The following is a 24,018-nucleotide window of genomic DNA, read 5'->3' on the forward strand; positions in this document are numbered from 1 at the left end:
CGGAGCATCCTTCAGCCTCCTGGGAGGCCTTCCTTCCCTTATCGCATTAGGCCGTTCTTCCTGGCCAGACCCCAGAGCTCTGTCCCTGTCACCTCCTTATCAATAGAGTGGAGGGAGCCCGGCCTCTGTAGCCTGCCCTGCTCCCCTTGGGGACCTGAGCCTGTTCTCTGACCCCAGCTTAGAGGAACTCGGTGTTGCCAGGCCGGAGAGAGAAACAATGGGCCTTCCGGAACAGGATGACACCCCCCTCCCGCCACAATTCTGGAGCAGCTGCGTGGGAGGGAAGATGGAGGGGCCCATCCTGGGGCCCGTGGATCCGAAGTTCAGCCTGTCCCCCCATCCCCACCCCGAACGTGAGGGAACCTTCGGCAGTCCTGGACGTCCAGGTTGTGGAAGGAGGGTTGAGAGTGCTCCCCACCTCAGAGAAACCTATTCCTCTAGGGATGAGGTGTGTAATTCCTGTCCCAGAAACCCAGCTACACACAGACACAAGCCACGTCGGTTACAGATTTAATGAAGTCCGAAAGGCATGCGCGATCGTGTTCAGAGATAGGGAGGCCCCGCCAGGCTCTCTCTCTGCACCTCAATAGAAACGATGTGGTGTCCAGGTACCATGGCCAGGCCCAGCACACGGGGTTCCCCGGCAGAGAAGGAATCTGGAAAGAAGAGTCAGAGCATCAGAGAGGCAGGCCAGCGTCGGCCCCGCCCCTTCTGTGCCACGACTTCTAGTCCCAGAAACTAAGGGGTGCAGCCAGGCACTTAAGGGGAAATGCTTTGCGTGAGGCTCCGCCGCATTCCCAGGCGGGTGTGCATTCCCCGGGCACTGACCCGACGGCTTGAGGAACTCCTGCGCCGAGCCCAGGATAACATTGCAGTCGCGGTCGGTGCAGAGGAAACAACCGACCAGTGTCCGTCCATCTGTCATGCGAATGCGCATAGTCTTGTTGAGCAGCGCCTCCAGCTGCTGCCTAGCGCGCGTAGCCGGTGAGTCCTCGCGCTCCCCATCAGAGTCCTGAGCGGGGCAGGACAGGCGCTCAGACCGCGCCGCCTCGGCTGCTGCCCGCCCGCGGAACCACAGCTCCCGACAGCCCGCGGGGCGCTCACACGAAGCCCAGAGGCTGCCGGGAGCTGCAGTTCCCCCTCCGTCCCCCCATCTTGCTCCCCGACGGCCCCTCAATCCCAGAACCCGAGCTAACCCCTGCGCTGGAGCTGCTTTGACGCCGGCTGCAACAGCCATTCTCCTCTCGCAACAGCATGGCTGGTCCAGCTGCGGCCATTTGTTCCCGGGCCTCCTCCAGGCCCTTCAACTTCCTAAGAACCTTCGGTGTCCGGTGGTCTGAGATCTCGCGAGCGCTCCCGACCTGTTTTCTTTCGCGAGATCACCTCTCCTCCTCCTCCTCCTCCTCTTCGTCTCCGGCAACTGCAGAAGTATCGCGAGCTTCTATTTCGGCGCTGAGGCTCACTGAGGCCTATTACGTTGGATGTACCAAGATATCGCGAGAAATTTTCAACTCTAGTTTCTTACACATCCTTTAAGGAACCCTGGAATTTAGCGAGAATACCTTTTTTCATAATCACACGCCTCCCCTCCCTTGTTTTTCTGCCTCGCGAGACAGTATGTCCTGAATACTCCCTGTAGCCTAGGCCACTGTGAATGAAAACGGAGTGTGTTCTCTTTCCCGCGGAACTCCTGAGGACAAAACTCAAATTACTTGAATGCCTGAATCGGACTACGTTTCCCGTGAGCACGCGCAGCCCACGCTCCTCTCGCCCATATACAGCGTTTGATCTCAGTGGCCGGTGGCCGGAAAGGGACAATGGTTTCCATGCCAGCGGATAAACGCGCTCGCCTTAGCTCCCGGACCAGAGGGAGGATGCAGCAGAGAGTGCGTGCTGAAAAGCGAGGAAGCAACTAAAGGAGTCGGTGACCGATAGAGCAAGAGCCATGCCACGCCGGGGCCTAGTGGCCGGGCCAGACTTTGAGTATTTTCAGCGTCGCTATTTCACGCCGGCCGAGGTGGCCCAACATAACCACCCCGAAGACCTCTGGGTGTCTTACCTGGGAAACGTGTACGACCTAACACCATTGGCACAGGAATACAAGGGTAAACGCCACACTTTGGGCCAGCGTCGAGGGTGTGTTTGGGGGCGGTGCTTGGTTCTTGGATGGGTAGCATTGACGGCAGCTTCTCCTTTCCAGGAGACCTGCTGCTGAAACCCATCGTGGAAGTTGCGGGCCAGGACATCAGTCACTGGTTTGATCCAGACACCAGAGACGTGAGTTCTGCTGGAACCTGGGGTTGGGGGGAGGGGCACTGGAGAGCGGGATGAAGAGGAAAAGCAGAGGCTAAACAGAGCCCGAGATAGTGACTGCTCCGACCCTCCTCCCTCAAACCCTGCTTAAAAGATCCGCAAGCACATAGATCCGCTGACCGGTTCCCTGAGATACCGCACCCCGTGGGGCCGCTTTCTGCACGTGCCGCCTCAGCTGCCCCGTTCGGACTGGGCCAACGATTTCGGGAAGCCTTGGTGGCAGGGGTCGCGTTACGAGGTGGGGCGGCTGTCCGCCAAGACCCGGAATATCCGCATCATTAACACGCTCACGTCGCAAGAGCACACTCTGGAGGTGAGAACTGGTGCCCGGGGGCAGGTTAGAGGGAACCCAGAATCTCCAAGCAGATCTGCAGGCCAGCAGCTCTCCACAACCGGTGGGAGCTGTATTTTCTTTCCTTTTAGGGGTAACTGAGGAAAGAAGACCACCTACATCCCCAGGGTTAGGAATTAAAGGTGTGGCTGGGCCACAGGGTACAAGAGACTTTTTCTTAAGCCCAGGGTGACAGTTTGTGCACCTTAGTGATGGTTGTCCTCGGAAGCTCTTACATGCTGTGTTTTTGTACAGCAATTGCAACTGGGCTCTCTTATTAGTCTACTCTGTTGTGGGGATGAGGTGAGGGGGCAGTGACTTTAGGGCCATTTGTTTATTACAAGTGGCTGCCATAAAGGCAGGTAGGATTTGGGGGCCACTCGTTGCATGCTGGAGCTCCAACTTTATTTCTGGGACTGTGGAGCGCCTTAAGCTGCTCTCTGCCAAGGGAGGCACTCTGATCCCAGCTTTGGGTTCCTGGCCTTTGCTTGTGTGTGTGTGTGTGTGTGTGTGTGTGTGTTTGCTCGTTCAACCCACAATTCTGGGTGGGGTGCTTTCGTGTTCTCCAGGTGGGGGCCCTGGAATCAATGTGGGAAATCCTACACCGCTACCTCCTCTATAACGCACATGCTGCCAGCTACACATGGAAATATGAAGGGAAGAACCTGAACATGGATTATACCCTGGAAGAGAATGGTATCCAGGATGAGGAGGAAGAATTTGATTATCTCAATATGGACAGTACGCTCTACACACCTGCAGTACTGCTGTACTTCAGTGATGACCTCACAGAGCTATAGAAAGAGAGATGTATGCTCATGTAGGCTCAAGACATATTTTGAGTTTAGCTGTTTCTGTGACCTGTAGGAAAAGAGATGGGGATGGGGCAGGGAGGGCGGTACCTGGACCTAGACCTCCATTCTACTCTGGGAGCTGGCCTGAGGTTCCCATTCCCTACTGAAGTGTAAAGGTCCTATTCCTCGGGTTAGTTACAATTTACTCTGAGAAAGTTAGGAAGAACGCTAGGAGTGAATTAATTTTTAGGAATGATACAAGAAAATAAAGTATCTTAGATCATGGAGATGTAGAAGAGGATAGTCAGATAGAGCTCAGGCAGAACTTTTCGATAGTAAGAGAAAGAGAAGTCCTACACAGGGATGAGGGATGGAAGAACTTTTCTGGCAATGATGGAAATGGGATGGCTGTAAGAAGATGGGATTTTCAAAGACAGGAATAGGAAGTGTCTATCACTCGCCATATAAAACTGGCTAATCTCTCTTCTGAACAGTATTCGGCAGCCACCAGGTAATTCAGGCTAGATATTATGCTATGTGCTTTATACACCTCATTTAATACAACTATCCATAAGACAGATACCATTACCACTACTTACAGATAAATCTTCTGAAGCTTAGTAAGATTTAATAGCACAAAAGGCACACTACTTAGTAACCAGATTGCAAACCCAGGTCTTCCCAATTCCAAAGTCTATGTTCTCAATGTCCAGGCTCACTGCACAATGGGAACCTGTAGGCCTATTGTGTAGTCAGCCGTGGTGTTGTGCCTTTTTGTTTTGTTTTTTTAGTTATTGCCTTTGGAAGGGGCTTAGCACAGTTCTGCAGTGGTAGAGAGGACACAGGGAAGGCCAAGTGTAAGCTGAGTAATAGCTGTTGAGGCTACTTCATGGTTAATCCCATAGCAAAACTTTCCTCTGACTTTTCTGAGGCAAAGAGGTGGGTATATACTGGTTCCAGGAAAATTAGAGTGGGAAAGGGCTTTTGGATTGGGACACTTTAAAAGGGGGAGCAAAAAGTAGGCATGTATATTCATGATGGGCCTGTGCGTGCCTCTGAGGGAAAGATGAGGAAGACAGGGTCGACTTTGCCAGATGGTGACTCTGCAAGAAGGGGCTTGACAGAGGGGATGTAAAGAGAGGAGCTAATTGGGGCTTCCCTGGTGGCGCAGTGGTTGGGAGCCCCCCTGCCGATGCAGGAGACGCGGGTTCGTGCCCCGGTCCGGGAGGATCCCGCGTGCCGCGGAGCGGCTGGGCCCGTGGGCCATGGCCGCTGGGCCTGTGCGTCCGGAGCCTGTGCTCCGCGACGGGAGAGGCCACAGCGGTGAGAGGCCCGCGTACCGCAAAAAAAAAAAAAAAAAAAAGGGGCGAATTAAGTCAGAAAACTCCTGGGGTTCAAAAGAGAACAACCATGGAGGGCAGTGGCCAGATCTGGTCCCCTATGACCTAAGGAGGGAAGGGGAATGAGAATCACAGGTGAATTTCTTGACAGTAGCAGGCAGAAAAAGCAGGAGAGAGATGTTAGTGCATCTTCGTGGAAGGCGGCCCCCAGGAGACACTGGGCAGGCTGCAGAGGAGTGCGCTGAGGGGCTGACTATGAACGGCATGGACAGAGGTGGAGACAGCTGTATCCACCTGCTGTTGTTTCATGTGTATCTTGTTTGCTCAGTTAAACCCTAAACTGTTTGAGAACCAAAGCTATGCTGTTGCTGTAACCCCAGCCTCAGGGCCTGTGCCTATGGGATCTGCCCAAACTCGTCCCTCTTCCAGGGTTTCCTACTTTAGTACCTCTCGCCAGAAACACATCCCTTTCCTCACACACCCAGTCACTCTCCAAGTAGATTCTATCTCCTAAACATGTCTGGAATCCATCTTCTTTTCTCGAAGCTGTTATCATCACCTCTGGTCTGGACTGCTGCGATAACTTCCTAACCAGTCCTCCCATTTCCTCTTCTGTCCTCCACACACAGCAGAGTGAGCTCTGAAAAACAAACCTAAACATCTAACTTTCCTCCTTCAGATTCTTCAGTGGCTTCTAGTTGCTTTTGGAATCAAGTGCTAAATCCAAAGACCTTGCATATATCAGCCTCTACCTTGCATCACCCCTCTTTGTTCACTGGCTTTCTGTTCACTAAAGGTTTTCTTGCCTTAGAGCCGGCACACAGGCTGTTCGCTCTGCTTACAACACTCTTCCATCTCCCACCTTGCTAATCCTACGTGTTTCTTCCTCACAGAGACTTTTCTGATTTCTCGATGCAGGTCAGGACTTTGTTAAATTTCACAGTGCTTATTACAACAGTAATGTTAAAATTATGGATGTAATTGGCTGGCTGGCTGCTAGATTGTAAGCTCATGAGGGCAGAGATCGTGTCCATCTTGTTCACTGCTGTATTGCCAGTGTTGGGCACACAGTTGCTGCTCAGTAAATTCTGACTGAATGAACTCAAATGTTAAGTGAATTCCTCTGCCTCTAATAACTAGTGGATGGGATGTTGTGTCCTTGGTGGGGGGCAAGGTGGGACCAAGAAATAGGATGTCTGGATCCTATGCTGTCATCTCTATCCACAGGTTTCTCCTTCCTTGTTCGCCATAGATCCAAGACCAAAAATTACTCCATAGAGGTTCTTCCTCTCACCAGATTTTTGAGGCAATCGACCTGTCTTTTCTCTACATGGCCACCAGGTGGCTGTAGTCTCCTACAGAGTGAAGGGAAAGGGGCCCGGATGAGGGAAAACACTTCCAAGTTCTAAACAGGTTAGGATTAAAGGTAGCCTGTGGAAACGTACAGGTGAGAGGGAAGGATCAGAAAAAAGGGAAAACAACATGGGCACTATTCCATTAGCATTAGGTTTATTCCTATTTTTAATTTTTTCCATAAGCACATGCCAGGAAAGGAGTGTAGTTTGAGAAATAAAACTCACGGGATAGGACAAGTAAGGGGTCTGATTACAGGTGTGGGTATGTACAGGGTGAGGCAGAGAACTATGGAAGGAATAAAGATCACAGATTTTTAAGATAATAGAGTATGTTCATTTACTCTTAGAGGGTTTTGTTTTGTTTGTATAAAGCTTTCTACTAGGCGCTACCTTGGTTCTCTAAATATCCAAGACTGGATATTTGCATGCGGAGTATGTAAATAATGCCCAGTCCTAAAACCTAGGAAGTAAATAGAACATGACTGTAGGTCCTTTGGTAGTGATCTCTTCCATTTTGTAGGGAGGTCGGGTGGTGGGTGGTATATTGAAAGGAACGTTGCCTGTCCTCAGTAAATCATAGCAGCTTCAAATAACTCAATTTGCAAATATTTCCCACAAGGCTCAGTCACTATACGCAAGTATCACTGGGGGTCATAAAAAGGTGTATGTTCTTTGCAGGAAGCTTGCTCACTCAATGGGCTAAAACATACACACATGAAAAGGTAAATGAAAATAGTACATGGTAAAGGACCAAATTAGGGTACAGAAAAAGTTTCCACCTTCATGGCAAAGCACAATTGGGTTCTTAACCTGGGCCTCCAGAAACGACTTCTAAATATTGTGTGTGTGTGTGTGTGCAGATGTGTATTATCTTGGAGAAGGGCACTGTAATTTCCATCAGTCTCAAAATGGCCCAACCCCCTGCCCCTGAAATAGTACACACACAAGCACAATAATAAAGACCCTCAGAAGTAAAATATCAAAGGTGACAATACAATGTGGTTCCTGGATTCCTGGCACCTGCCTCAATGGTCTACTTCAACCGGATACACCTGTGTTCCCATGGTGGCAATTCCTAAAACTTGAAGCCTTGGGGCTAAGTTTATAACTAGTCTGAAACATTTTACTGCCCCAAATTCTGATCTGGACATACCCTGGAGCTGAGTGAGGGGATCTATCATTTGGACTTGGGACCATAACACCGAGTCATGACATCAGGATAAGGTTAATGTACCCAGTCCCCACAGCTGAGTTGACGTGTTGATAATGGGAGAACAGCCACTTTATGATGGAGCAGCAAGAGTGCATGGAGGCTTAGCTGTAGAGAAAGCAGACAATCTGAAACCTGAATGATCTTGGAAGTCAAAGATTAAGCATTCAAAATACAAATAGATATGCAGCCCATATCTATTTCCCAGGGAAACACTCACACACACAAAAGCTGGTGAACGAATAAGTGAACTGAGGCCATTAAAATGGGATCGGGGTCAAGAAGGTTGAGACGAGGAACAATATGGATGAGACACTGCTAGAATTAAGTCCCTTTCTTACTGGGAGCAGCCCAGCTCCCACCCTTTGGGAGCTTAATGTTTAGTGGGAACTTGGGCATCCAGTTTCAATCATCTGACTTAATCATCTCCGTATCCCCAACAGCCATATAATGTCTGGCATGGAGTGGCAATAAATACATGTTTGTTTCAGGAATGAATGGAAAATGTAACCCCCACTACTTGAAATATGTGAACTCAGGAGTCAAATATATTCAGATACTGTGGTGTCCCTTGCTACTTGCCCACTCTCACTATTTGAAGAGAGCAGAAGAGATCTGGACAGTGAGTGACATTTGTGCTGATAAATTCTTCCAGTCCTCCTAGAGAACAGTAAGGAGGAGGAAATACTTCCTTGCCCTTAATGAACAGCCTATAGGAGTAGATATTACTCTACCACAGTGTATCAGGTGAGAATGTATTTGGCTGCAAGTAACAGAAGGCTGAGCTGGGGCTTAACTATAAAGGGTTAAATTTTCTCACAGAATGAGAGTCTGTGGTGTATGACTCCACTAGATAGTTCATCAACATCACAGGTTGCTCCTGTTTTTGTCTTCATGATTATCTCCTTTTTGGTGGTTCTACTTCCTGTCCGTATTGTGGTCAGGAAGGAGGAAGAGGGGAAGGATGAAAGGGCAGTGCCTAAATCAAAGCAAAAAGTTTTCCCAGACATCCTTAGCAGAACTTTGACTATGTCTCATTGATAGGACATGTATTACACAATGACCCTTAGCTGCAAGGGAGTCTGGGACAGTATTTTGTATTGACATCCACAACAAAAGCAGGGACCACTACTGTGGAATGAGAAGGGATACTGGGTAGGAACTAGTGATGTCTTCCACAAGAAGTATGAAAGTGCTATTCATCCATTCATTAACCAAAAAAGTTATTAATAAGCACTTTGTGCCAGGTACCGTTCCAGGTACTGGAATGAGACAGGCAAGGTTCCTGTGTTACTGGGACTTATACTCTGGTGGGATAAAAAAACATGTAGACAAGATCATTTCAGATAGTGCTAAAAGCTATATATTATGTATGTGTATATACACATATACATATATGAACACATTATATATACATATACACACACACACAAATACCAAAAGTACTATAAAGACAAAGAAACAGAATTACAAGAGACAGTGATGGCTGAATGATCAGAGACTTGCCTGAGATAATCACAAAGACTGATCTGTATTACCTGTAGATCTGCATTTACCTGCATTAATCACTTAATCATCATAACAAACTTAAATACCGTTTTTACTTACACTGAAGAAAGAAGGAGACTGAAGCACAAAGAGGTTAAGTGACTTGCCAAAGGTCATACTAAGCAGCAAAGGTGGGCTTTGAAACAAGACAGTCATAGGCCACCCACTTAACCACTGAGTGGCATCACCTCCCTGCATGACAAACATAGGCTGCAGTTCTAGTCACCTACTGCTGCTTAACAAAACCATCTCAAGACGTAAGTGGCTTCAAACCACCACCATCATTTATTTTGCTAATGAGTCTGTAACTTGGGCAGGGTTCAGTGAGGACAGCTCATTTCCATTCCAAAAGGCGTCAACTGGGTGGATTACTAGAAGCTGGAGAATTCACTTTCAAAATGGCTCACTCTCAAATGGCTGGCAAGTTGGTGCTGTCTACGGATTCTTCTCCACGAAGACCCCATTCTCAGGGCAGCTTGGGCTTCCTCACAGCATGGTAGCTGGGTTCCAAGAGCAAGTGTCCCAAGAGAACCAGGAGGAGCCTCAAGCACCTTTTATAACCTCACCTCAAATCCAAGGGGAAAGAACTAGACCTCACTTTTCAGTGGGAAGAGTGTGAAAGTCACACTGTAATAAGAGCATGCCGGATGTGAGTTGTTTTTGTAGCCATTTCTGGAAAATACAATTGACCACAGATGCACTGGAGGCAAAAGGAGGGATATCCAATCAGTCTCGGGTAGGAGCGGAGTGCTGAGTCTCTCTTGAAAACCAAAGTTGGAATCCTGACCCCACCATCCATTTATTCAATTCATTAACCTAATACTGAGCATCTGCTGTGTATCAGGCGCAATTCTGGACTCTGTGAATACACTAAATAAGAAGACATAATTTCTGCCCTCAAGGAGCTTACAGGTTAGTGGGAGATTCAGAGAAGTTTGTGAGCCTCTTTTCACCTTGCTTCTACTTATATAAAGCAGCCAAGGGAAGTTTTGTTTGCTTTTTTGTTTTTAATTGGAGTATAGTTGATTTACAATGTTGTGTTAGTTTCAGGTGTACAGCAAAGTGGATCAGTTATACATAGACATATATCCACTCTTTTTTAGATTCTTTTCCTATATAGGTCATGACAGAGTACTGAGTAGAGCTCCCTGTGCTCTACAGTAGGTCCTTAAGGGGAAGCTTTTAAAGTTCCCCTGTTTAAAGTCTTCAAAGGCTTCCAACTCCTCTTAAGAGGACATAGGACACCCTTACTGTTGTCCACAAGGCCCTGCATGATTTGCCTCTTCCAGGCTCTTCTTTTTTTATATTTTTAATTTATTTTATTGAAGTATAGTTGATTGACAATGTTGTGTTAATTTCTACTATACGGTGATTCAGTTATATATGTGTGTGTGTACATGTATGTATATATATATACACACACACACACACATACATACACATATACACACACATTCTTTTTCATCCTTTTTTCCATTATCATTTATTACAGGATATTGAATATAGTTCCCTGTGCTATACAGTAGGACCTTGTTTTCTGTCCATTCCACTTATAATAATTTGCATCTGCTAATCCCAAACACCCAATCCATCCTTTCCCCCCTGCCCAAGCCCCTTCTTTATCTCCCTGTTGGCCTTTCAGTTTCTGACACTCCCCCAAGCTCCTTTCTGCCAGGGCCTTCTCACATGCTGTTCCTCTGCATGGGACACTCCACCCTCCACTCATCACCTGGCCAACTCCTGCCCCTTAAAGGCTTTGCTTAAATGTCACTTTCTCAGAGAAATGCCTTGGGATACACCCAGTCTGGGGAGATGAGGGAAGGCTTTCTGGAGAACATCATCTCAAGCTGAGACTGGAAGGACGAGGAGGCAGCCAAGCGAAGAAGTGAGAGTGGGTAAGGAGGGAGAGTAAACAGCATGAAGAGCGCAGAGTTTGGCAGTGAGAGTATGTGGAGAGCTCAGACGCAGAAGGAAATGCAGAACGGTAAAGCCAAGAGGAGATGGGAGGCCAGAAGAGGGTGGGCAGTAAGAGACATGGAGGCCAGACTAGGTCCTGCAAGACTTTGTAAATCAGGTTGTTTTTTTTTAATTGAGATACAGTTCACATACTATAAAATTCACGCCTTTAAAGTGTACAATTCAAGGTTAAGGGTTTTATAAGGAGAATGTCACAATCAGAATTGCCTTTTTGAATGTCAAGAGAGGATGGATTGGAGGGGAGAAAAAGAGAGGAGAGAGTGGAGACAGGGAGACTGATGCTACTACACAGTCCAGGAAAGAGATGAAGGTGGCCAGAATGAGGTTAGTTAGTGGCAGTGGAGATCAGAGGAGATAAACTGAAGTTAAGAGAGAATTACACAACTCAATAATTTATTGGGAGGGGGTCTGAGGCAGAGGGGGGTCAAGGATGACACCCAAGTTTCTGGCCTGGGTGGAGGGTGATGAATCCACTGACAGAGGAGGGAAATGCTTGGAAGAAGAGTTTCATGGGGAAGGAAGATGATGTGTTTTTAGTTAGCTATCTGAAGTAACTCCAGGACATGGAAACACAGATGTCCAGATCTTACCAGATATGTGGTACGATATCCTGAATAGAGCTCTCGGCTAGAGTTAAAGGTTTGGGAATTACCCGCAGTGAGTAACTGTCAACCAAAGTCAAGGATGAGATCACCTCAAGAATAAAGTGTGATCTACATGCAAGGCCTGGGAGGAACAATACCTAAGGGAGGGGAGGAGAAGACGACTCAGAAGTACGAGCCAAAGTGGTGAGAGAGACCCTGGAAAATGGTGCCAGGGAAGCCAGAGAGAGTATTTGAGAGGAGGGAATGGTAAACAGTGCGCAATGTCACATAGTCAAGTAAGGTGAGGACTTGAGCATCCACAGATTTAGTGAACAGCAAAACAGTGGTGTGTTAGAGAAGTCAGACAGTAGATGGATGAGGTATGAATGAGGTCTTCACAGAAGAAATCCAGCTGCACAGGGAGGAGTTTTCTGGCTTTGTAACTATGGACAGAATACTTTTCTTCTTTTAGATTCCATTTCTTCAATCACAAAATATGAACAATAGAAGTAAGGATTCACTAAGGGCAACAGGCATAAACCAGGACAAGGTCACTTAAAAAGAAGCTACCTTACCCTGTGGTTGAGAAGATTAAATATAAGGTATGGGGAAATGCCCAGCAGTACTAAAGGCCCTTGGGACAGGCGCTCGAAATTTTTCGTTTTCTTCCCTCTCCTTGTGCTAGCCATTCTTTATTTAGTAATGAATGCTTCCCTTGGGATTTCCTGAGAGTCCACACTATTCAACATCGAGGGAACATCTGTCATGATTAGGAAATTAGTAGACCGTATCTGTGACTAACATTTGGTTTCTAACCTAACAACAGTGTTTGTACCTCTACTGGGAGAACTGAGTATAGTAAAATGTGGTTTGTTTCATATCATACCAGAGTTGAGCTTATTTAAATAAAGCAAGGGAAAGCAAGGAAATGGGGCAACTATTGGGAACAAGAATAACTAAAGTCGGCCCTTTGCTCCTTCAGTTTAAGGTGTTATTCATAACCCAGGTTGTCAATCCTCTCACCTTACAAGCATCTTAAGTGAATCTCTCTGAAGTGAGAAATGGCGAATAGTAAACGTGACTGTTTAGAACACTAGCTACCACCTATCAAGTGCCTTACAGCCAGTGCTTTATGTAAGTTAGCTCAAAATCTTCACCACAACCATGTGAGGTAGGCATTAATATCCCTGTTTGACAGATAAGGGAGCTGAGACTTGAGGGATAAGTTGCTTGCCCAGGGTTACTGTTAGTAAGTGGCAGAACTTGGATTCCAGGTGCTACCTGAATCCACAGCTCAAACTCTTCCTCTGAGGGAGGCAGTGAATAACTTCATTACTTGGCTCTGGAATACATTTTAGAAGTTATATAGTTTGGGAATACAGCATCTTTTTTAAAAAATTAGTCAATTTTAATTTACTAATCATATCCAATTTAGTCTGAAATTAACTCTCCCTATCCAGAGAGCTAGGTGGGGAAAGGGCCCAGGAGCAAGCAAAGGGGCAGGAGGATGACAGCTTGGGGCTCGCCAGGAAAGGTGTCAGGGCAGTTCTGCTGAAATAACCAGGGCTTAACAGTAGGTGGAAAGCAAGGCATTCTGGGTGGCCAGTCAGTGAAAACCTATTAAGAAACTGTTAAAAGGCAATGTCAAAGAGGAAAAAAAATGTTTGGTTTTTGCCATTTTGTATAGGACTGTTATATTGTTTCCATCATAGTGGTCAATCAAAGCAGGTCTAAAAGAAACTGGGAGGGAATTCCCTGGCGGTCCAGTGGTTGGGACTCTGTGCTTTCACTGCCGAGGGCGCAGGTTCGATCCCTGGTTGAGGAACTAAGATCCTGCATGCCTCGTAGCCTGGCCAAAAACTGGAAGAAGACAAATATAACAATTTGGGGCTAAATCTTCCTTTCCTTCTTCTTTTTTTTTTTTGGTCACGCTGACCAGACCCTAACCCCTGCATCGGGAGTGCAGAGTCTTAACCACTGGACCGCCGGGGAAATCCCTTCCTTTTCTTCTTAAGGTATCCCCTTTACTCAATGAATAGCAAAGGAAAGGATTTAGCTAAAAGGCAGCAACAGAAGTATGAGCAGATGTGAGATCACAGACTCACACAGATCACAAAGACTATTTCAAGAAGGGGGTGTTCAAGTTAAGAACTCAGAAATTTCCTCTTAATTCAGTAACCAGGTTTTTTGGTCATCTTGTGAAAGCAGTTTCTGTAGAGAGGCTGGGCAGAGGGTTGGAAAATGAGTAGGCAAGTAAAGCAGCCTGAGTGTAAACAATTCTTTCAAGAAGCGTGGCTGTGAGTGGGCACAGCGAGGTAGGGTGGCAGCTTAGGGGTCCAGAGTGTCTCTTTTAAAGTTGGGGAGATTTGAGTACATTTAAATGTGGTTGTGAAGCAGCAAGGAGGATGGGAGATAAAGGAGAGTTAGGGGATCACTGTTAACCATTACACCCTGAGAAGGTGGCAAGGCTGGGAGCCAGAGCCCAAGTGTAGGCATTAGCTTCGGACAGGATAGGAGGGAGGAAAGGACAAATACGAATACAGTTAAATATGTAGTCTTAGTGTCAGTATTTCAAGGGAGTTCTCATCTGATGATCTGTCTCCTAGAGGGAGACGATAAGATGTTCTACTGAAGCATAAGGTGGAGGAGGTTTGAGGAATTTGAGGAAGGTTTGAAAAAGTCACCACGGAGAACCGAAAGGAAGCTGACTAGGCAAAAGAATTTCTGAGCAGGGACACTAATCTGGAGTGGTCATGGTGTTCTGACACCATGTGGTCATGCAAAGTGCTCCTGAGTGTAAACAGACAGCCGAAGTGATCCAAGGTTGGGGGTCTGCAAGAGGTAAATAAAGAGGGTGCTGAGACGCAGGCAGCAGAGTGGCTGAAATGACAGACCATGGAATCTAAGTTGGACAGGGAAGGAGGGGAGAACATGGTAGAGCTGATTAGGAGAAAATGGAAGAATTAAGGGATTACAAGGGTCTCATGGGTCCAAAATAGTGAATAAATGAGAGAGCTGGAAGGATAGAAAGCTGTAGCCAAAGTAGGAGGCTTGAATTTAATATTTCAGAACAGGTAAGAATTTACTATTTCCTAGAGGTGGGAGAGAGAAGTGGAAATGGTGAGAAAGGTCTCTGGTTACAGCGTCGAGGGCAGGACTGAGCCAAGCGTCAGTCTTCGATGAATGAGGGGAATGATCGGGAGGAAAGCAGACGACAGCCAGGGAGAGAAGTGGAGGGGTAAACAGCCAGACTGCTGGAGCCTTAAAGAAATAAGGCCTTTTCACACAAGATGGGAAACAACCTTGCAGAAAAAGAATTAGATTCCTTCAGATATGAGGTCTGTACCTATGTTTATTTTCCATATTACTGTGTTTTAAACTTTTTGGGACTACCAAACTTGATGAACACATGTTAGATACTATCTCCTGTTCTCTCTCTCTCCATATATTTTTAAGATTATTTTTTTAAACTTGAAAAAATTTTTTAATTTTCGTTTTAGAATACGTGTTACTTACAGAAAATTCCAGGTAGAGAAGCATAAAGATGCAAAACAAAAATCACTCTTGTCCCTACCACTCAGCAGAAACCAGTATTAACATTTTAACCACTTCCTTCTAGTACCTACATGGCTGTGATTATACTACATATATGGCTTTATATTGTTTTATGCAATTAACATTAGATCATAAGCATTTGCTCATGTCATTCTGTCAGTGTGGCAAAAGGTCAACAATCAGTGAATCCAGGTGAAGAGTATATGGGTGCTCAATGTACTTCTTCAACTTTTCTGTAGGCTTGAAGTTTTTCAAAATTAATAAGTTACAGGTGGGGGGAAGGGATAAATTAGGAATTTGGGGTTAACAGATACACTATACATAAAATAGATAAACAGATACTACTATACATAAAATAGATAAACAACAAGGACCTACTGTATAATATAGGGAACTATATTCAGTATCTTGTAATAACCTATAATGGAAAAGAATCTGAAAAAGAATATATATCTAAGTATATAACTGAATCACTTTGCTGTACACCTGAAACATTGTAAATCAACTGTACTTAAATTAAAAAATAAAAGTTACAGGTGGGAAGGGAACTAATCACAAAGAAAAAACAAGTGAATGATAACACAAGATTCAGGATGCTGGTAGGGCAGGGGGCAGGAGAGGAATGTGAAATATGGAAGACCATTACAAGGCTTCAAAGATGTTACTAATGTTATATTTATTAAACCGATACTGAATACATGTGTTCATTTTAATATTCTTTGTGGTTGATGTATGTTATACATACTCTTTTGGACCTGTGAAATAGTTCTCAATAATAGATATAATTTTTTAAATTAAAAACCTCCTTTCTGGGCTTCCCTGGTGGTGCAGGGGTTAAGAATCTGCTTGCCAATGCAGGGTCCATGGTTTCGAGCCCTGGTCCAGGAAGATCCCGCATGCCGTGGAGCAACTAAGCCCGTGTGCCACAACTACTGAGCCTGCGTGCCCTAGAGCCCGCGAGCCACAACTACTGAGCCCGCGCGCCTAGAGCCCATGCTCTGCAACAAGAGAAGCCACTGCAATGAGAAGCCCACGCACTGCAACAAAGAGTAGCCCCCACTCGCCGCAACTAGCCTGTGCGCAGTAACGAAGACCCAACGCAGCCAAAAATAAAATAAATTTATAAAAACAAAAAAAACCTCCTTTCTATCATGAACTTACCACTCCAGCTGTATGAGGTCCACATACTACTTGCTGAATAGTTTCTTACTCAACCTAAACTGCCCTTCTTCCTCCTCTCTGCTATATAGGTCTTAGTTACGTTTTGGGGCCTACTTCAAGTACAACTACATATGAAAGTCCTTCAGTCCCCCTCCCCTCCCCTCCCTAAGAGCTCTCTTCTCTGAACTCTCAGATTTCTACAGCCCACAGCAATCATCACTACCACATATCCTTAATTAACTTTTTTGTGTGTTTATTTCTGATCTCAAATGTCTCTCCTCCCTCCACCTAACTAATCCCTTGGTCACTAAAACATTTTCAAGTTGCTTTAAAAGATGCACGATGAAAAACAATGAAAAAATATGTTTCCCTTCCCAGTAGTAATGACTACAATTTCTTGTGTATTCTTCCAGGAATATTCTATGGAAATTCACATTTTTTTTCCCTTTCATCAATGGTACCGTATTATACATGCTCTTCTATAACTTTCCTTTTTTCCCTTCATATTTTAATTAGTTTTTAAACTAGAACCTCACTAATGTCCTCTAAAGTCTAACTACATTACACACATTGATTATACTTTGCTTCCGTACTTTTCTCCTCAAAGAATGAGAAATTAGTGAGGAATGATTTCTTTAGAGAAATCACACTACTTTTTGTCTCATTTGGCTTCATTTGTTAATGTAATCATGACACTACATAAATTTGTTTACACAATACTGTAAAAATTCAAAATTATCAATAAAGCTAAATATCCCCCTTGACTATTATTTCCCAAAAGTAACCACTGTGACCAATTTGGTATGTATATGTCCAGAATTTTTAAAAGAAATTTATATACATATAAATGTATCTGTAGAAACACATAGTATTGTTTTTAGTTTCTCTGAACATAAATGATATCATAATGTATATACTGTTTTGCAGCATGCCTTTTTCCATTCAACAATATAGTAAAGAATCTGACTATGTAGATGTAACTCATTTTTCTTGACTGCTGTACAGTTTATTTAGTTATTCATTACTGTTGGAAATTTAGAGTGTTTCCAATTTTTTGCTATTACAAACAACGTTGTAATGAATATCTTTGTATGTGTCACCTCATGCACAAGTGTGATGACTGTTTCTCTAGGGTAGACGATAAGAGGTGGGAACTCTGTAACAGAAAACATGTAAGTTTAATAATGTACTAGATAAATTAACCATTGCCAGTTCTGTAGTACAGCTGTTATAAGTAAGTTATACATGTGACCATCAATTTTACATATTAGTTCCTTTAAAACCCTAGGACATCCATTGACTTATAAGTCACTTAGTATATAGAACAAAGAACAGCAGACTAGAAATTGGAAGATACAGGTTCAAATTCCGGTTCTGTCCCTAACATCTAACTTGATCTTAGGCAATCCTTTCGACATCTGGGCCCCAGTTTCTGTACCTACAAAATTAGATTAAAGTGATGTTTCCTAAAATATGGTACCTATACCACTGGTAGCATGCAAGATGCTTTTATTTTTATTGACTTTTAATAATTATTTGTATTTTAAAATAAATTAGGAAAATTATAATTACCTTATCAAATCAAGGATTTATGGATATTATTTCTTAGTTATATAAAATTTACTTTTTAAAGGACATTTGTTTAAGTTAAAGAAAAGTGAATTGAAAAGGAAAATAGTATGCATATAATAGTATAGGTGGCATGTAAATATGGCAAGTCATGACTATGATATATGAAGGACTGAGGTTTCTTGCGTCACGAAATCTAGAAGAGGTTAGATTAAAGCAGTAGATCCCAGACTTTTAGATTACAGTGACCAGTAAAACATTAAAAAAAAAAAAAAGTTAGTGACCAACATGGAGTTCCTGACTTTTTATTGCGCTAATTAATGACAATAAGAACAAAACCAAACCTATATACCCATCACCATTATTTAACAGAAAGATATTAAAAATATTATTTTGTAACTATAAAACAAGTACCTGTATGTTGAAAAATTTTCAAGTTGTACAGAAGTATAAAAACTCATTTTCTGGGCTTCCCTGGTGGCGCAGTGGTTGGGAGTCCGCCTGCCGATGCAGGGGACATGGGTTCGTGCCCCGGTCTGGGAAGATCCCACATGCCGCAGAGCGGCTGGGCCCGTGAGCCATGGCCGCTGAGTCTGTGCTCCGCAATGGGAGAGGCCCGCGTACCGCAAAAAAAAAAAAAAAAAACTCATTTTCTTTCTCCTTCTCTCTCCCTGTAACATCTATCATGGACATCCTTCTAACACAGATCTACCTCATTTTTAGAACATTTTAAATAAACATAATATACTGTTAAATACATTAGCATATATATATTACATATTTGTTTCATATAAATATAGCATATTACACATTTATTTTATATAAAAATATATGAGAAATATATAATGTCAGAACAAAGGACACAGCTCCCCAGGAAAGGACAGGTGGCAACCTTACTTAGCCATCTAAACACTGGTTTAGATGAACTTCTCTCTAAAATTCCATGATTAAGCCTAGAAAATCCTCAGCGTTTACATGCCTTTCATTATAACCACTAACTTCTATATTTCAAAAGATAACTAGGAATCTCTTTAACATCTCCTTCGGTAGTAAATCACAGACTGCAAAGTGCTTTTTCAGTCCTTTGATCTTCTTGTTGCATGAGTTCATGCCTGTGCTCTATCAATCATTCTCATTGGTTCCCTACATCAGGGTTTTAACCTGGGCTCCATAGGTTTCAGGATAACATATGTGGTATTTGTGTAGATACTGTTTTTCTGGGGGAAGGGGTTTATAACTTTCTATGATCCAAAAAACAAAAGGTTAGAAACTATAGCTCTGATGTTTCTAGCTTTTGCTTTCAATAAATAATCTTATTATTGGCTTGGAAGTCCCTTACAATTTTTTCTTGTTCTTTTTTTTTTTTTTTGCAGCAGGGGTTGGCATCTAATTTCTGGTTTGCATTTGACAGCTGTATTCCTGAGTTCCTGTTCTCACTTCCTTAATGGTCTTCTCATTAAAAACAAAAAAATTCTCTCCTACCAATTAGTTATACGGAATTTAATTTTTTATTTTATTTTTATTTTTTGAAGTACAGAAAGATAGAAAAAAGCAGAGTGGTGCCCACTTTGGAACTGACAGGCAGGAACACAAGCAGCTGGAGAGAGCAAGGCACACAGGCACATATAAAAGGCCTCAGGACAGACAGAATAGACAGCTAAAAGAAATAGAGAGGAACCTGGAAACACAGAAGGAGAGACACAAGAACTGAGCACACAGAGAAGAAGCATGGCAAAAAACCCAGACAAGCTGGCAAGGAGAGAAAGGAGAATTATTGACAGAGAGACAGAGAGGCAGGCAAGATCACCAAGAGGGACGCAGACAGACAGACAAACAGAAAGGGGGAGAGAGAGAGAGAAGGAAAGCAGACAGAGAAAGAAAACAATAAACAAAGAAAGAAGACAAAGTGATAATAGCGTTTTATACTACACAGTGCTTTATAATTTATAAAGTGCTATCAAATACATTATTGCAGGCAGACAGGGAGAATCCAGCAGACAGATGGGGTGATGGAGGGATACAGGCCAATCAGACAGAAGAGAGGGAAGGTGGCCAATCAGAAAGAGAGGCTAGAATGGAGCCCAAGACAGACAGTTAAGAGGAAAGACAGAACCAAGAAAAAGAGAAGTGAGAGAGGAAGAGAGGGAAAAAGAGGAGAGAGACAGAGATAGAGGCTGAAACAGTTAAATTCAGGAATACAGGCAGTGAAAAAGCAAAAATGAAAGAACAGTGCATTGTGTGTAAAAGTTTTATCATCATCTTTCTGAAGAGAACTGGATAGAGGCTGTTGTCTGTGCTTCCCCCAAGGAGTTATAACATCTCTAAGGTGGCATGTGAGAAGAACCAGAAGGAAGGATGAAAAAGGGAGAAAGTTTTAGTAAGAAGCAGAGTTTTTTAGACTAGGAGGAAGACAAACTTCTTGGACAGGCCTAGGTCAACAGCCTAAGAGTACTGCTGAACCTAAAAGGATCTAGATTCATATTCCTTTAAAGAATTCATATAGACTGGGAAAAGCAGAGTGGTCTCCTATCTACTCCATGTGCCTGTAAGCTCAGCTTACAAACCATCTGTACTTATTAATTGCTCCTATATTTACAAGGTATTTTTCAGTACTACCAGTGCTTTCATGGCTTTTCTCAATTAATACATAGTTCAGTGATGAAGAGACCAGCAATGGTGTGTGGTCATCAAGACGCAGAGCAGAACAGGATATTAGGACAGAGCAAGCCCTTCCTAAGCACACCTCAGGTCCTGGTAGTAAAAGCGTGTAACTAGCAAGCAGTCAATCAAAAAGACAAGTACCATAAAATAGAGTCAAAAAAACAAGAAGCAAGAAATAACAAGCCCAGTGAAATGGGAAGGAGTACTGACAGACTGACAGAGGAAGAAGCATCCAGCAAAACTGGGACAGAATTTGGAAGGAGTGCAGCAAAAAGCAATTAGACGTATATGTGTAGACTCTTCTGTCGAACAAGATCCAAGAAATGTGTAGTGACTACCTCAGGGGAGAGGAAGTGGGGGGTAGGAGGGAGGCTTACTCTCATACTGGATACTTTTAGTACTTTAAAAATTTTGTACCATGTGTATGCACTATCTATGTAAAAGCTGATAGAAAAAGGAGGAGAAAAAAAGCAAGCCGAGATGTGGACAGCAGGGGCCAGCCAGGAAGACAGCAAAAAAGCAGAAAGACAAGGAGAGACTGGGAAAACGGCAAAAAGATTGAGGCAGGCAGACTGTGTGAGGGGCCAGAAAGATAAAAACAAAAAGAAAGAACTGAAACAGAGGCAAGCAGTGAGAGAAGGCAGGGTAGGGGATATGGCAAAAAGGCAGGTAAGACTTTGGGGCAAGGGGGTCACTGACAGGTCTGCGGTAGCGAGACTATCACCATTGATGGGATGCTGGAACAGCGGAAGCCGAGGGAGAAAATGCTGATAAGCAGACACACTAAAAAGATACAAGCATTAAACAGTGGGACAGCAGCAAGCAAGCAGAGTAGACAGGCAAGAAGACATACATAGAGGGAGGCCAGGAAAAAGCATGAACTAAATAGACATAAAGAACAGAAGGAACAAGTAGAAGGCAAGATAAGAGGCAAACCAAGACAGGGAACCATGGTAGGGCCTGGAAGGTAGACAAACCAAGAGACGGAGACTAAAAAAGTGATAGAGACAGGCAGGCGGGGAGACAGATGGCTAGAGAGAGAGTGGTGGGCAAACAGCCAGAGAAGCAGACAGACAACCAGAGAGAGAAAGAGGCTGCCAGCCAGTCCGGGAGGAGCAGACAGGCAGGCAGACACCATGCTAGGAGCAAGCAGGTAGAGGGGCAGGTGGAAACAAGGAGAGAAGAAAAATCAAGAGATCAGTAGGGAGAGAAGAGAGAACGGGAGATGCAGGCAGGCAGAGGGGGAGATGGACAAGAGGGAGAATCAGGCAAATTAACAGATCCATATGCAAAGCGCACTCGAGAGAACGATGAATGTTTGTACAGGGTTGCACACAGCCACCTTTCGCCCCCCACACCTGCAGCTCATGGCACATGTGGCAGGCAGGCAGGCAGAGGCGCTCAGAACAGAGGGAGAGGGCGCACCATGATGCGCAGGGCTGCCCACATGCACGTGGGGACACTCTTCCCAGACACACACCGAGAGGCCAGAAAGAGGGGGAGTCAGGCACACATGAGGAAGAGGCACACGCAGTCAGAGCCCGGAAGACAGAAGTAAACAAAAGAAGACAGAGATGGAAAGTCACTTAGAGGTGACAGAGCCTGAGAGTCAAGGGATGAGAAAGGACAGTCTCGGTAAAAAATAAAGACACACGTACACAGAAGCCCATGTACAGAAAGAGGAGGATACCCAGAAGGACTAGTACACAAGGACGGAGAAAGAGGACATAACAAAATCAAATGGAAGAGAATAGGAGTTACACTCAGTACACGAATGATATGGGAGCAGAAACAAGAGAACTCCGAAGTCCAGGTTAAGAAGAAGATGGAAATCAATGCTCAATAAAAAGCATTAGCTGGGGTTGGGGGGTGGCACATCAATAAAGAATATTTAAACCTTGTCAGCAAAAATATGCCCTGTCACTATTACTTTCTGGTTGCTGCCTACCTATCCCTCCTTCTTCAGGTACTCCCAAACCCTGCAGGGGCTGCTGGGTGGCTGGCAGCTATACTCAAGAGACAGAGAAATAACCCAGGAGAGAAATGATTCCACAGGCATGGGATGGGAAGCAAGGAAAAGGTCAAAGTGAGATCAAAAGAATGGGAGGAAACTGTAGTAAGAAAAGGGTGACAAGAACAAAATAGGGTTGAACTGAGCTATTTGCCCTTCTTCCTCTGCTAGCATTGCTCATCTGGCAAGTTTTATTTTATGACTTCTCTGACCAAATCTCTGGATGAGAACGCTACTTTTGGACTCCTTTTCAACCTTCCATCTGATTCCTGATACCACTTTAAAGATAAACATTGGAGTACAGTGGGAAACCATGGGTCAGAAAGTCAGATGAAAATCTGAGTGTAACCCCCTACCTCTTTCCTTTTCTCAGTCCCAGTTACTTTTCTTTTTCATGGTACCTCAGTTTCTTCCACTCTATCAGTGTTGGAGATCATGGAGGAAGGGAAATATACTGAAAACAGGAGAAAAGAGAAAATAATTTCACAAACTTCAGACTTAAAAGAGAAAATAATTTCACAATCTTCAGACTTAACTCTTTCCCCTTTATTCTAAAAATCTGTTCTATTTACCCCCTAAATCAATTTCCCACGTCAGATGAATTTTATATTCAAGTAATTGGGGGGAGGGGAAGGCGAGGTAAAGGAGAAAAGAGTGAGGATAAAATTTACAATTATAAATCACTGAAAAGGCTGGGCAAAGGGGAGAATCAAACATGGACTCCTTTGAAAAAAACTCAATCATCGTATCTATTCATATCTCTCCCCCAAAAGTCACTAGGATTTCTATCACTTTTTTAAAGAAAGAAAAAAAAATCCAGTACCCCTTCTCACTTAAAAGATACATAGACAATTAAATGCGTTTTGACTTCAATGAGGTATGTAGAAACAGAGTTATATATAAACATATATTTCATCTTTTTCCTTTTCAATGCCTGAAGGGGAAAAAAAAAACCTTCACATCAAACCACTCCCTTCTGAAGTATTCAGAAAAAAAAAAAAAAGCTTTTCTTTAAGAGAAGGGAGGTGGGGAGGAAGAGACTAGTAAAGAAAAAAAAATTTTAATCTAGTTGGACTAGTATCTAACTAGTTAACCTTTAACAATTTATGCTGATGTCAGACTGAGCATGAGTACTGATTAATGCCCCCCCTCAAATATTTTTTTATAAGGGGGGAGTTAGTCACAGCAGCCATTTTTGTTTTATGCAGAAATCCTTCATGCCCCCCCCGACGCGCACACACACTCACACACACACACTCAGTACACAAGGAAAATATCTCTATTAATCTGTGCACTAATCAGTTATAAAAAAGGGAGAAATTTGTGGGTTTCTGGGTAGAGGCTAGGAGATGGGGGTATAACAGGGAGGAGAATGGGGGGGGTGAAAAATGAAATATTAAGCCAGCCATTTTGTTTTAAAAGGGGATTTTTCCCCCCTCTCCCTTTCTTCACGGAGGGGGTGGCGGTGCTGCAGGGGGGGTTGTTTTAAAAATAATTTCCAGGCGGCCATCTTAGTGCCTCAGCTCTGAGAAATATTTCTGAGCGCCCCCCTCAGAATTTAAATATATTTAAAGCAACGGAGAGGGGGGTAGAGAGAAGTCGAAAAGAT

The 24,018-nt window shown here is 44.0% G+C and overlaps 2 protein-coding genes across 3 annotated transcripts; one reads left to right on the forward strand and one right to left on the reverse strand.

The window, feature by feature from the left end:
* Positions 1-487: 487 nt before the first annotated feature.
* NAA38 (N-alpha-acetyltransferase 38, NatC auxiliary subunit) lies at positions 488-22,871 on the reverse strand. Of its 2 annotated transcripts, none has more exons than XM_024748363.1 (3): positions 22,766-22,871; positions 829-1,542; positions 488-656 (listed from the first exon to the last, which is right to left on the reverse strand). In XM_024748363.1, the coding sequence occupies exons 2-3, from the start codon at positions 1,235-1,237 to the stop codon at positions 544-546; spliced, it is 522 nt and encodes a 173-aa protein (XP_024604131.1). In that variant the 5' UTR covers positions 1,238-1,542; positions 22,766-22,871; the 3' UTR covers positions 488-543. The 2 variants fall into 2 exon arrangements, with proteins under 2 accessions (XP_024604131.1, XP_024604132.1); XM_024748364.1 differs by lacking the exon at positions 22,766-22,871 and having other exon boundaries at positions 829-1,012; positions 1,197-1,333.
* On the forward strand, positions 1,540-4,678 carry CYB5D1 (cytochrome b5 domain containing 1). Its single transcript, XM_024748362.1, has 4 exons — positions 1,540-2,105; positions 2,201-2,277; positions 2,408-2,626; positions 3,214-4,678. Exons 1-4 carry the CDS (start codon positions 1,946-1,948, stop codon positions 3,442-3,444), a joined length of 687 nt encoding a protein of 228 aa, XP_024604130.1. The 5' UTR covers positions 1,540-1,945; the 3' UTR covers positions 3,445-4,678.
* Positions 22,872-24,018: the final 1,147 nt, after the last annotated feature.

The sequence above is a fragment of the Neophocaena asiaeorientalis genome, unplaced genomic scaffold, assembly GCF_003031525.2.
Source record: "Neophocaena asiaeorientalis asiaeorientalis breed wild unplaced genomic scaffold, Neophocaena_asiaeorientalis_V1.1 scaffold543, whole genome shotgun sequence".
NCBI classification, from domain to species: domain Eukaryota; kingdom Metazoa; phylum Chordata; class Mammalia; order Artiodactyla; family Phocoenidae; genus Neophocaena; species Neophocaena asiaeorientalis.

Coding starts and splice junctions, on each gene's coding strand:
- CYB5D1 (XM_024748362.1), top strand. CDS start 1,946: ATGCCACGCCGGGGCCTAGTGGCCGGGCCAGACTTTGAGTATTTTCAG. Junction 2,106..2,200: donor ATTGGCACAGGAATACAAGG/GTAAACGCCACA, acceptor TCTCCTTTCCAG/GAGACCTGCTGCTGAAACCC. Junction 2,627..3,213: donor CGCAAGAGCACACTCTGGAG/GTGAGAACTGGT, acceptor CGTGTTCTCCAG/GTGGGGGCCCTGGAATCAAT.
- NAA38 (XM_024748363.1), bottom strand. CDS start 1,237: ATGGCTGTTGCAGCCGGCGTCAAAGCAGCTCCAGCGCAGGGGTTAGCT. Junction 657..828: donor GGAGTTCCTCAAGCCGTCGG/GTCAGTGCCCGG, acceptor TCTTCTTTCCAG/ATTCCTTCTCTGCCGGGGAA.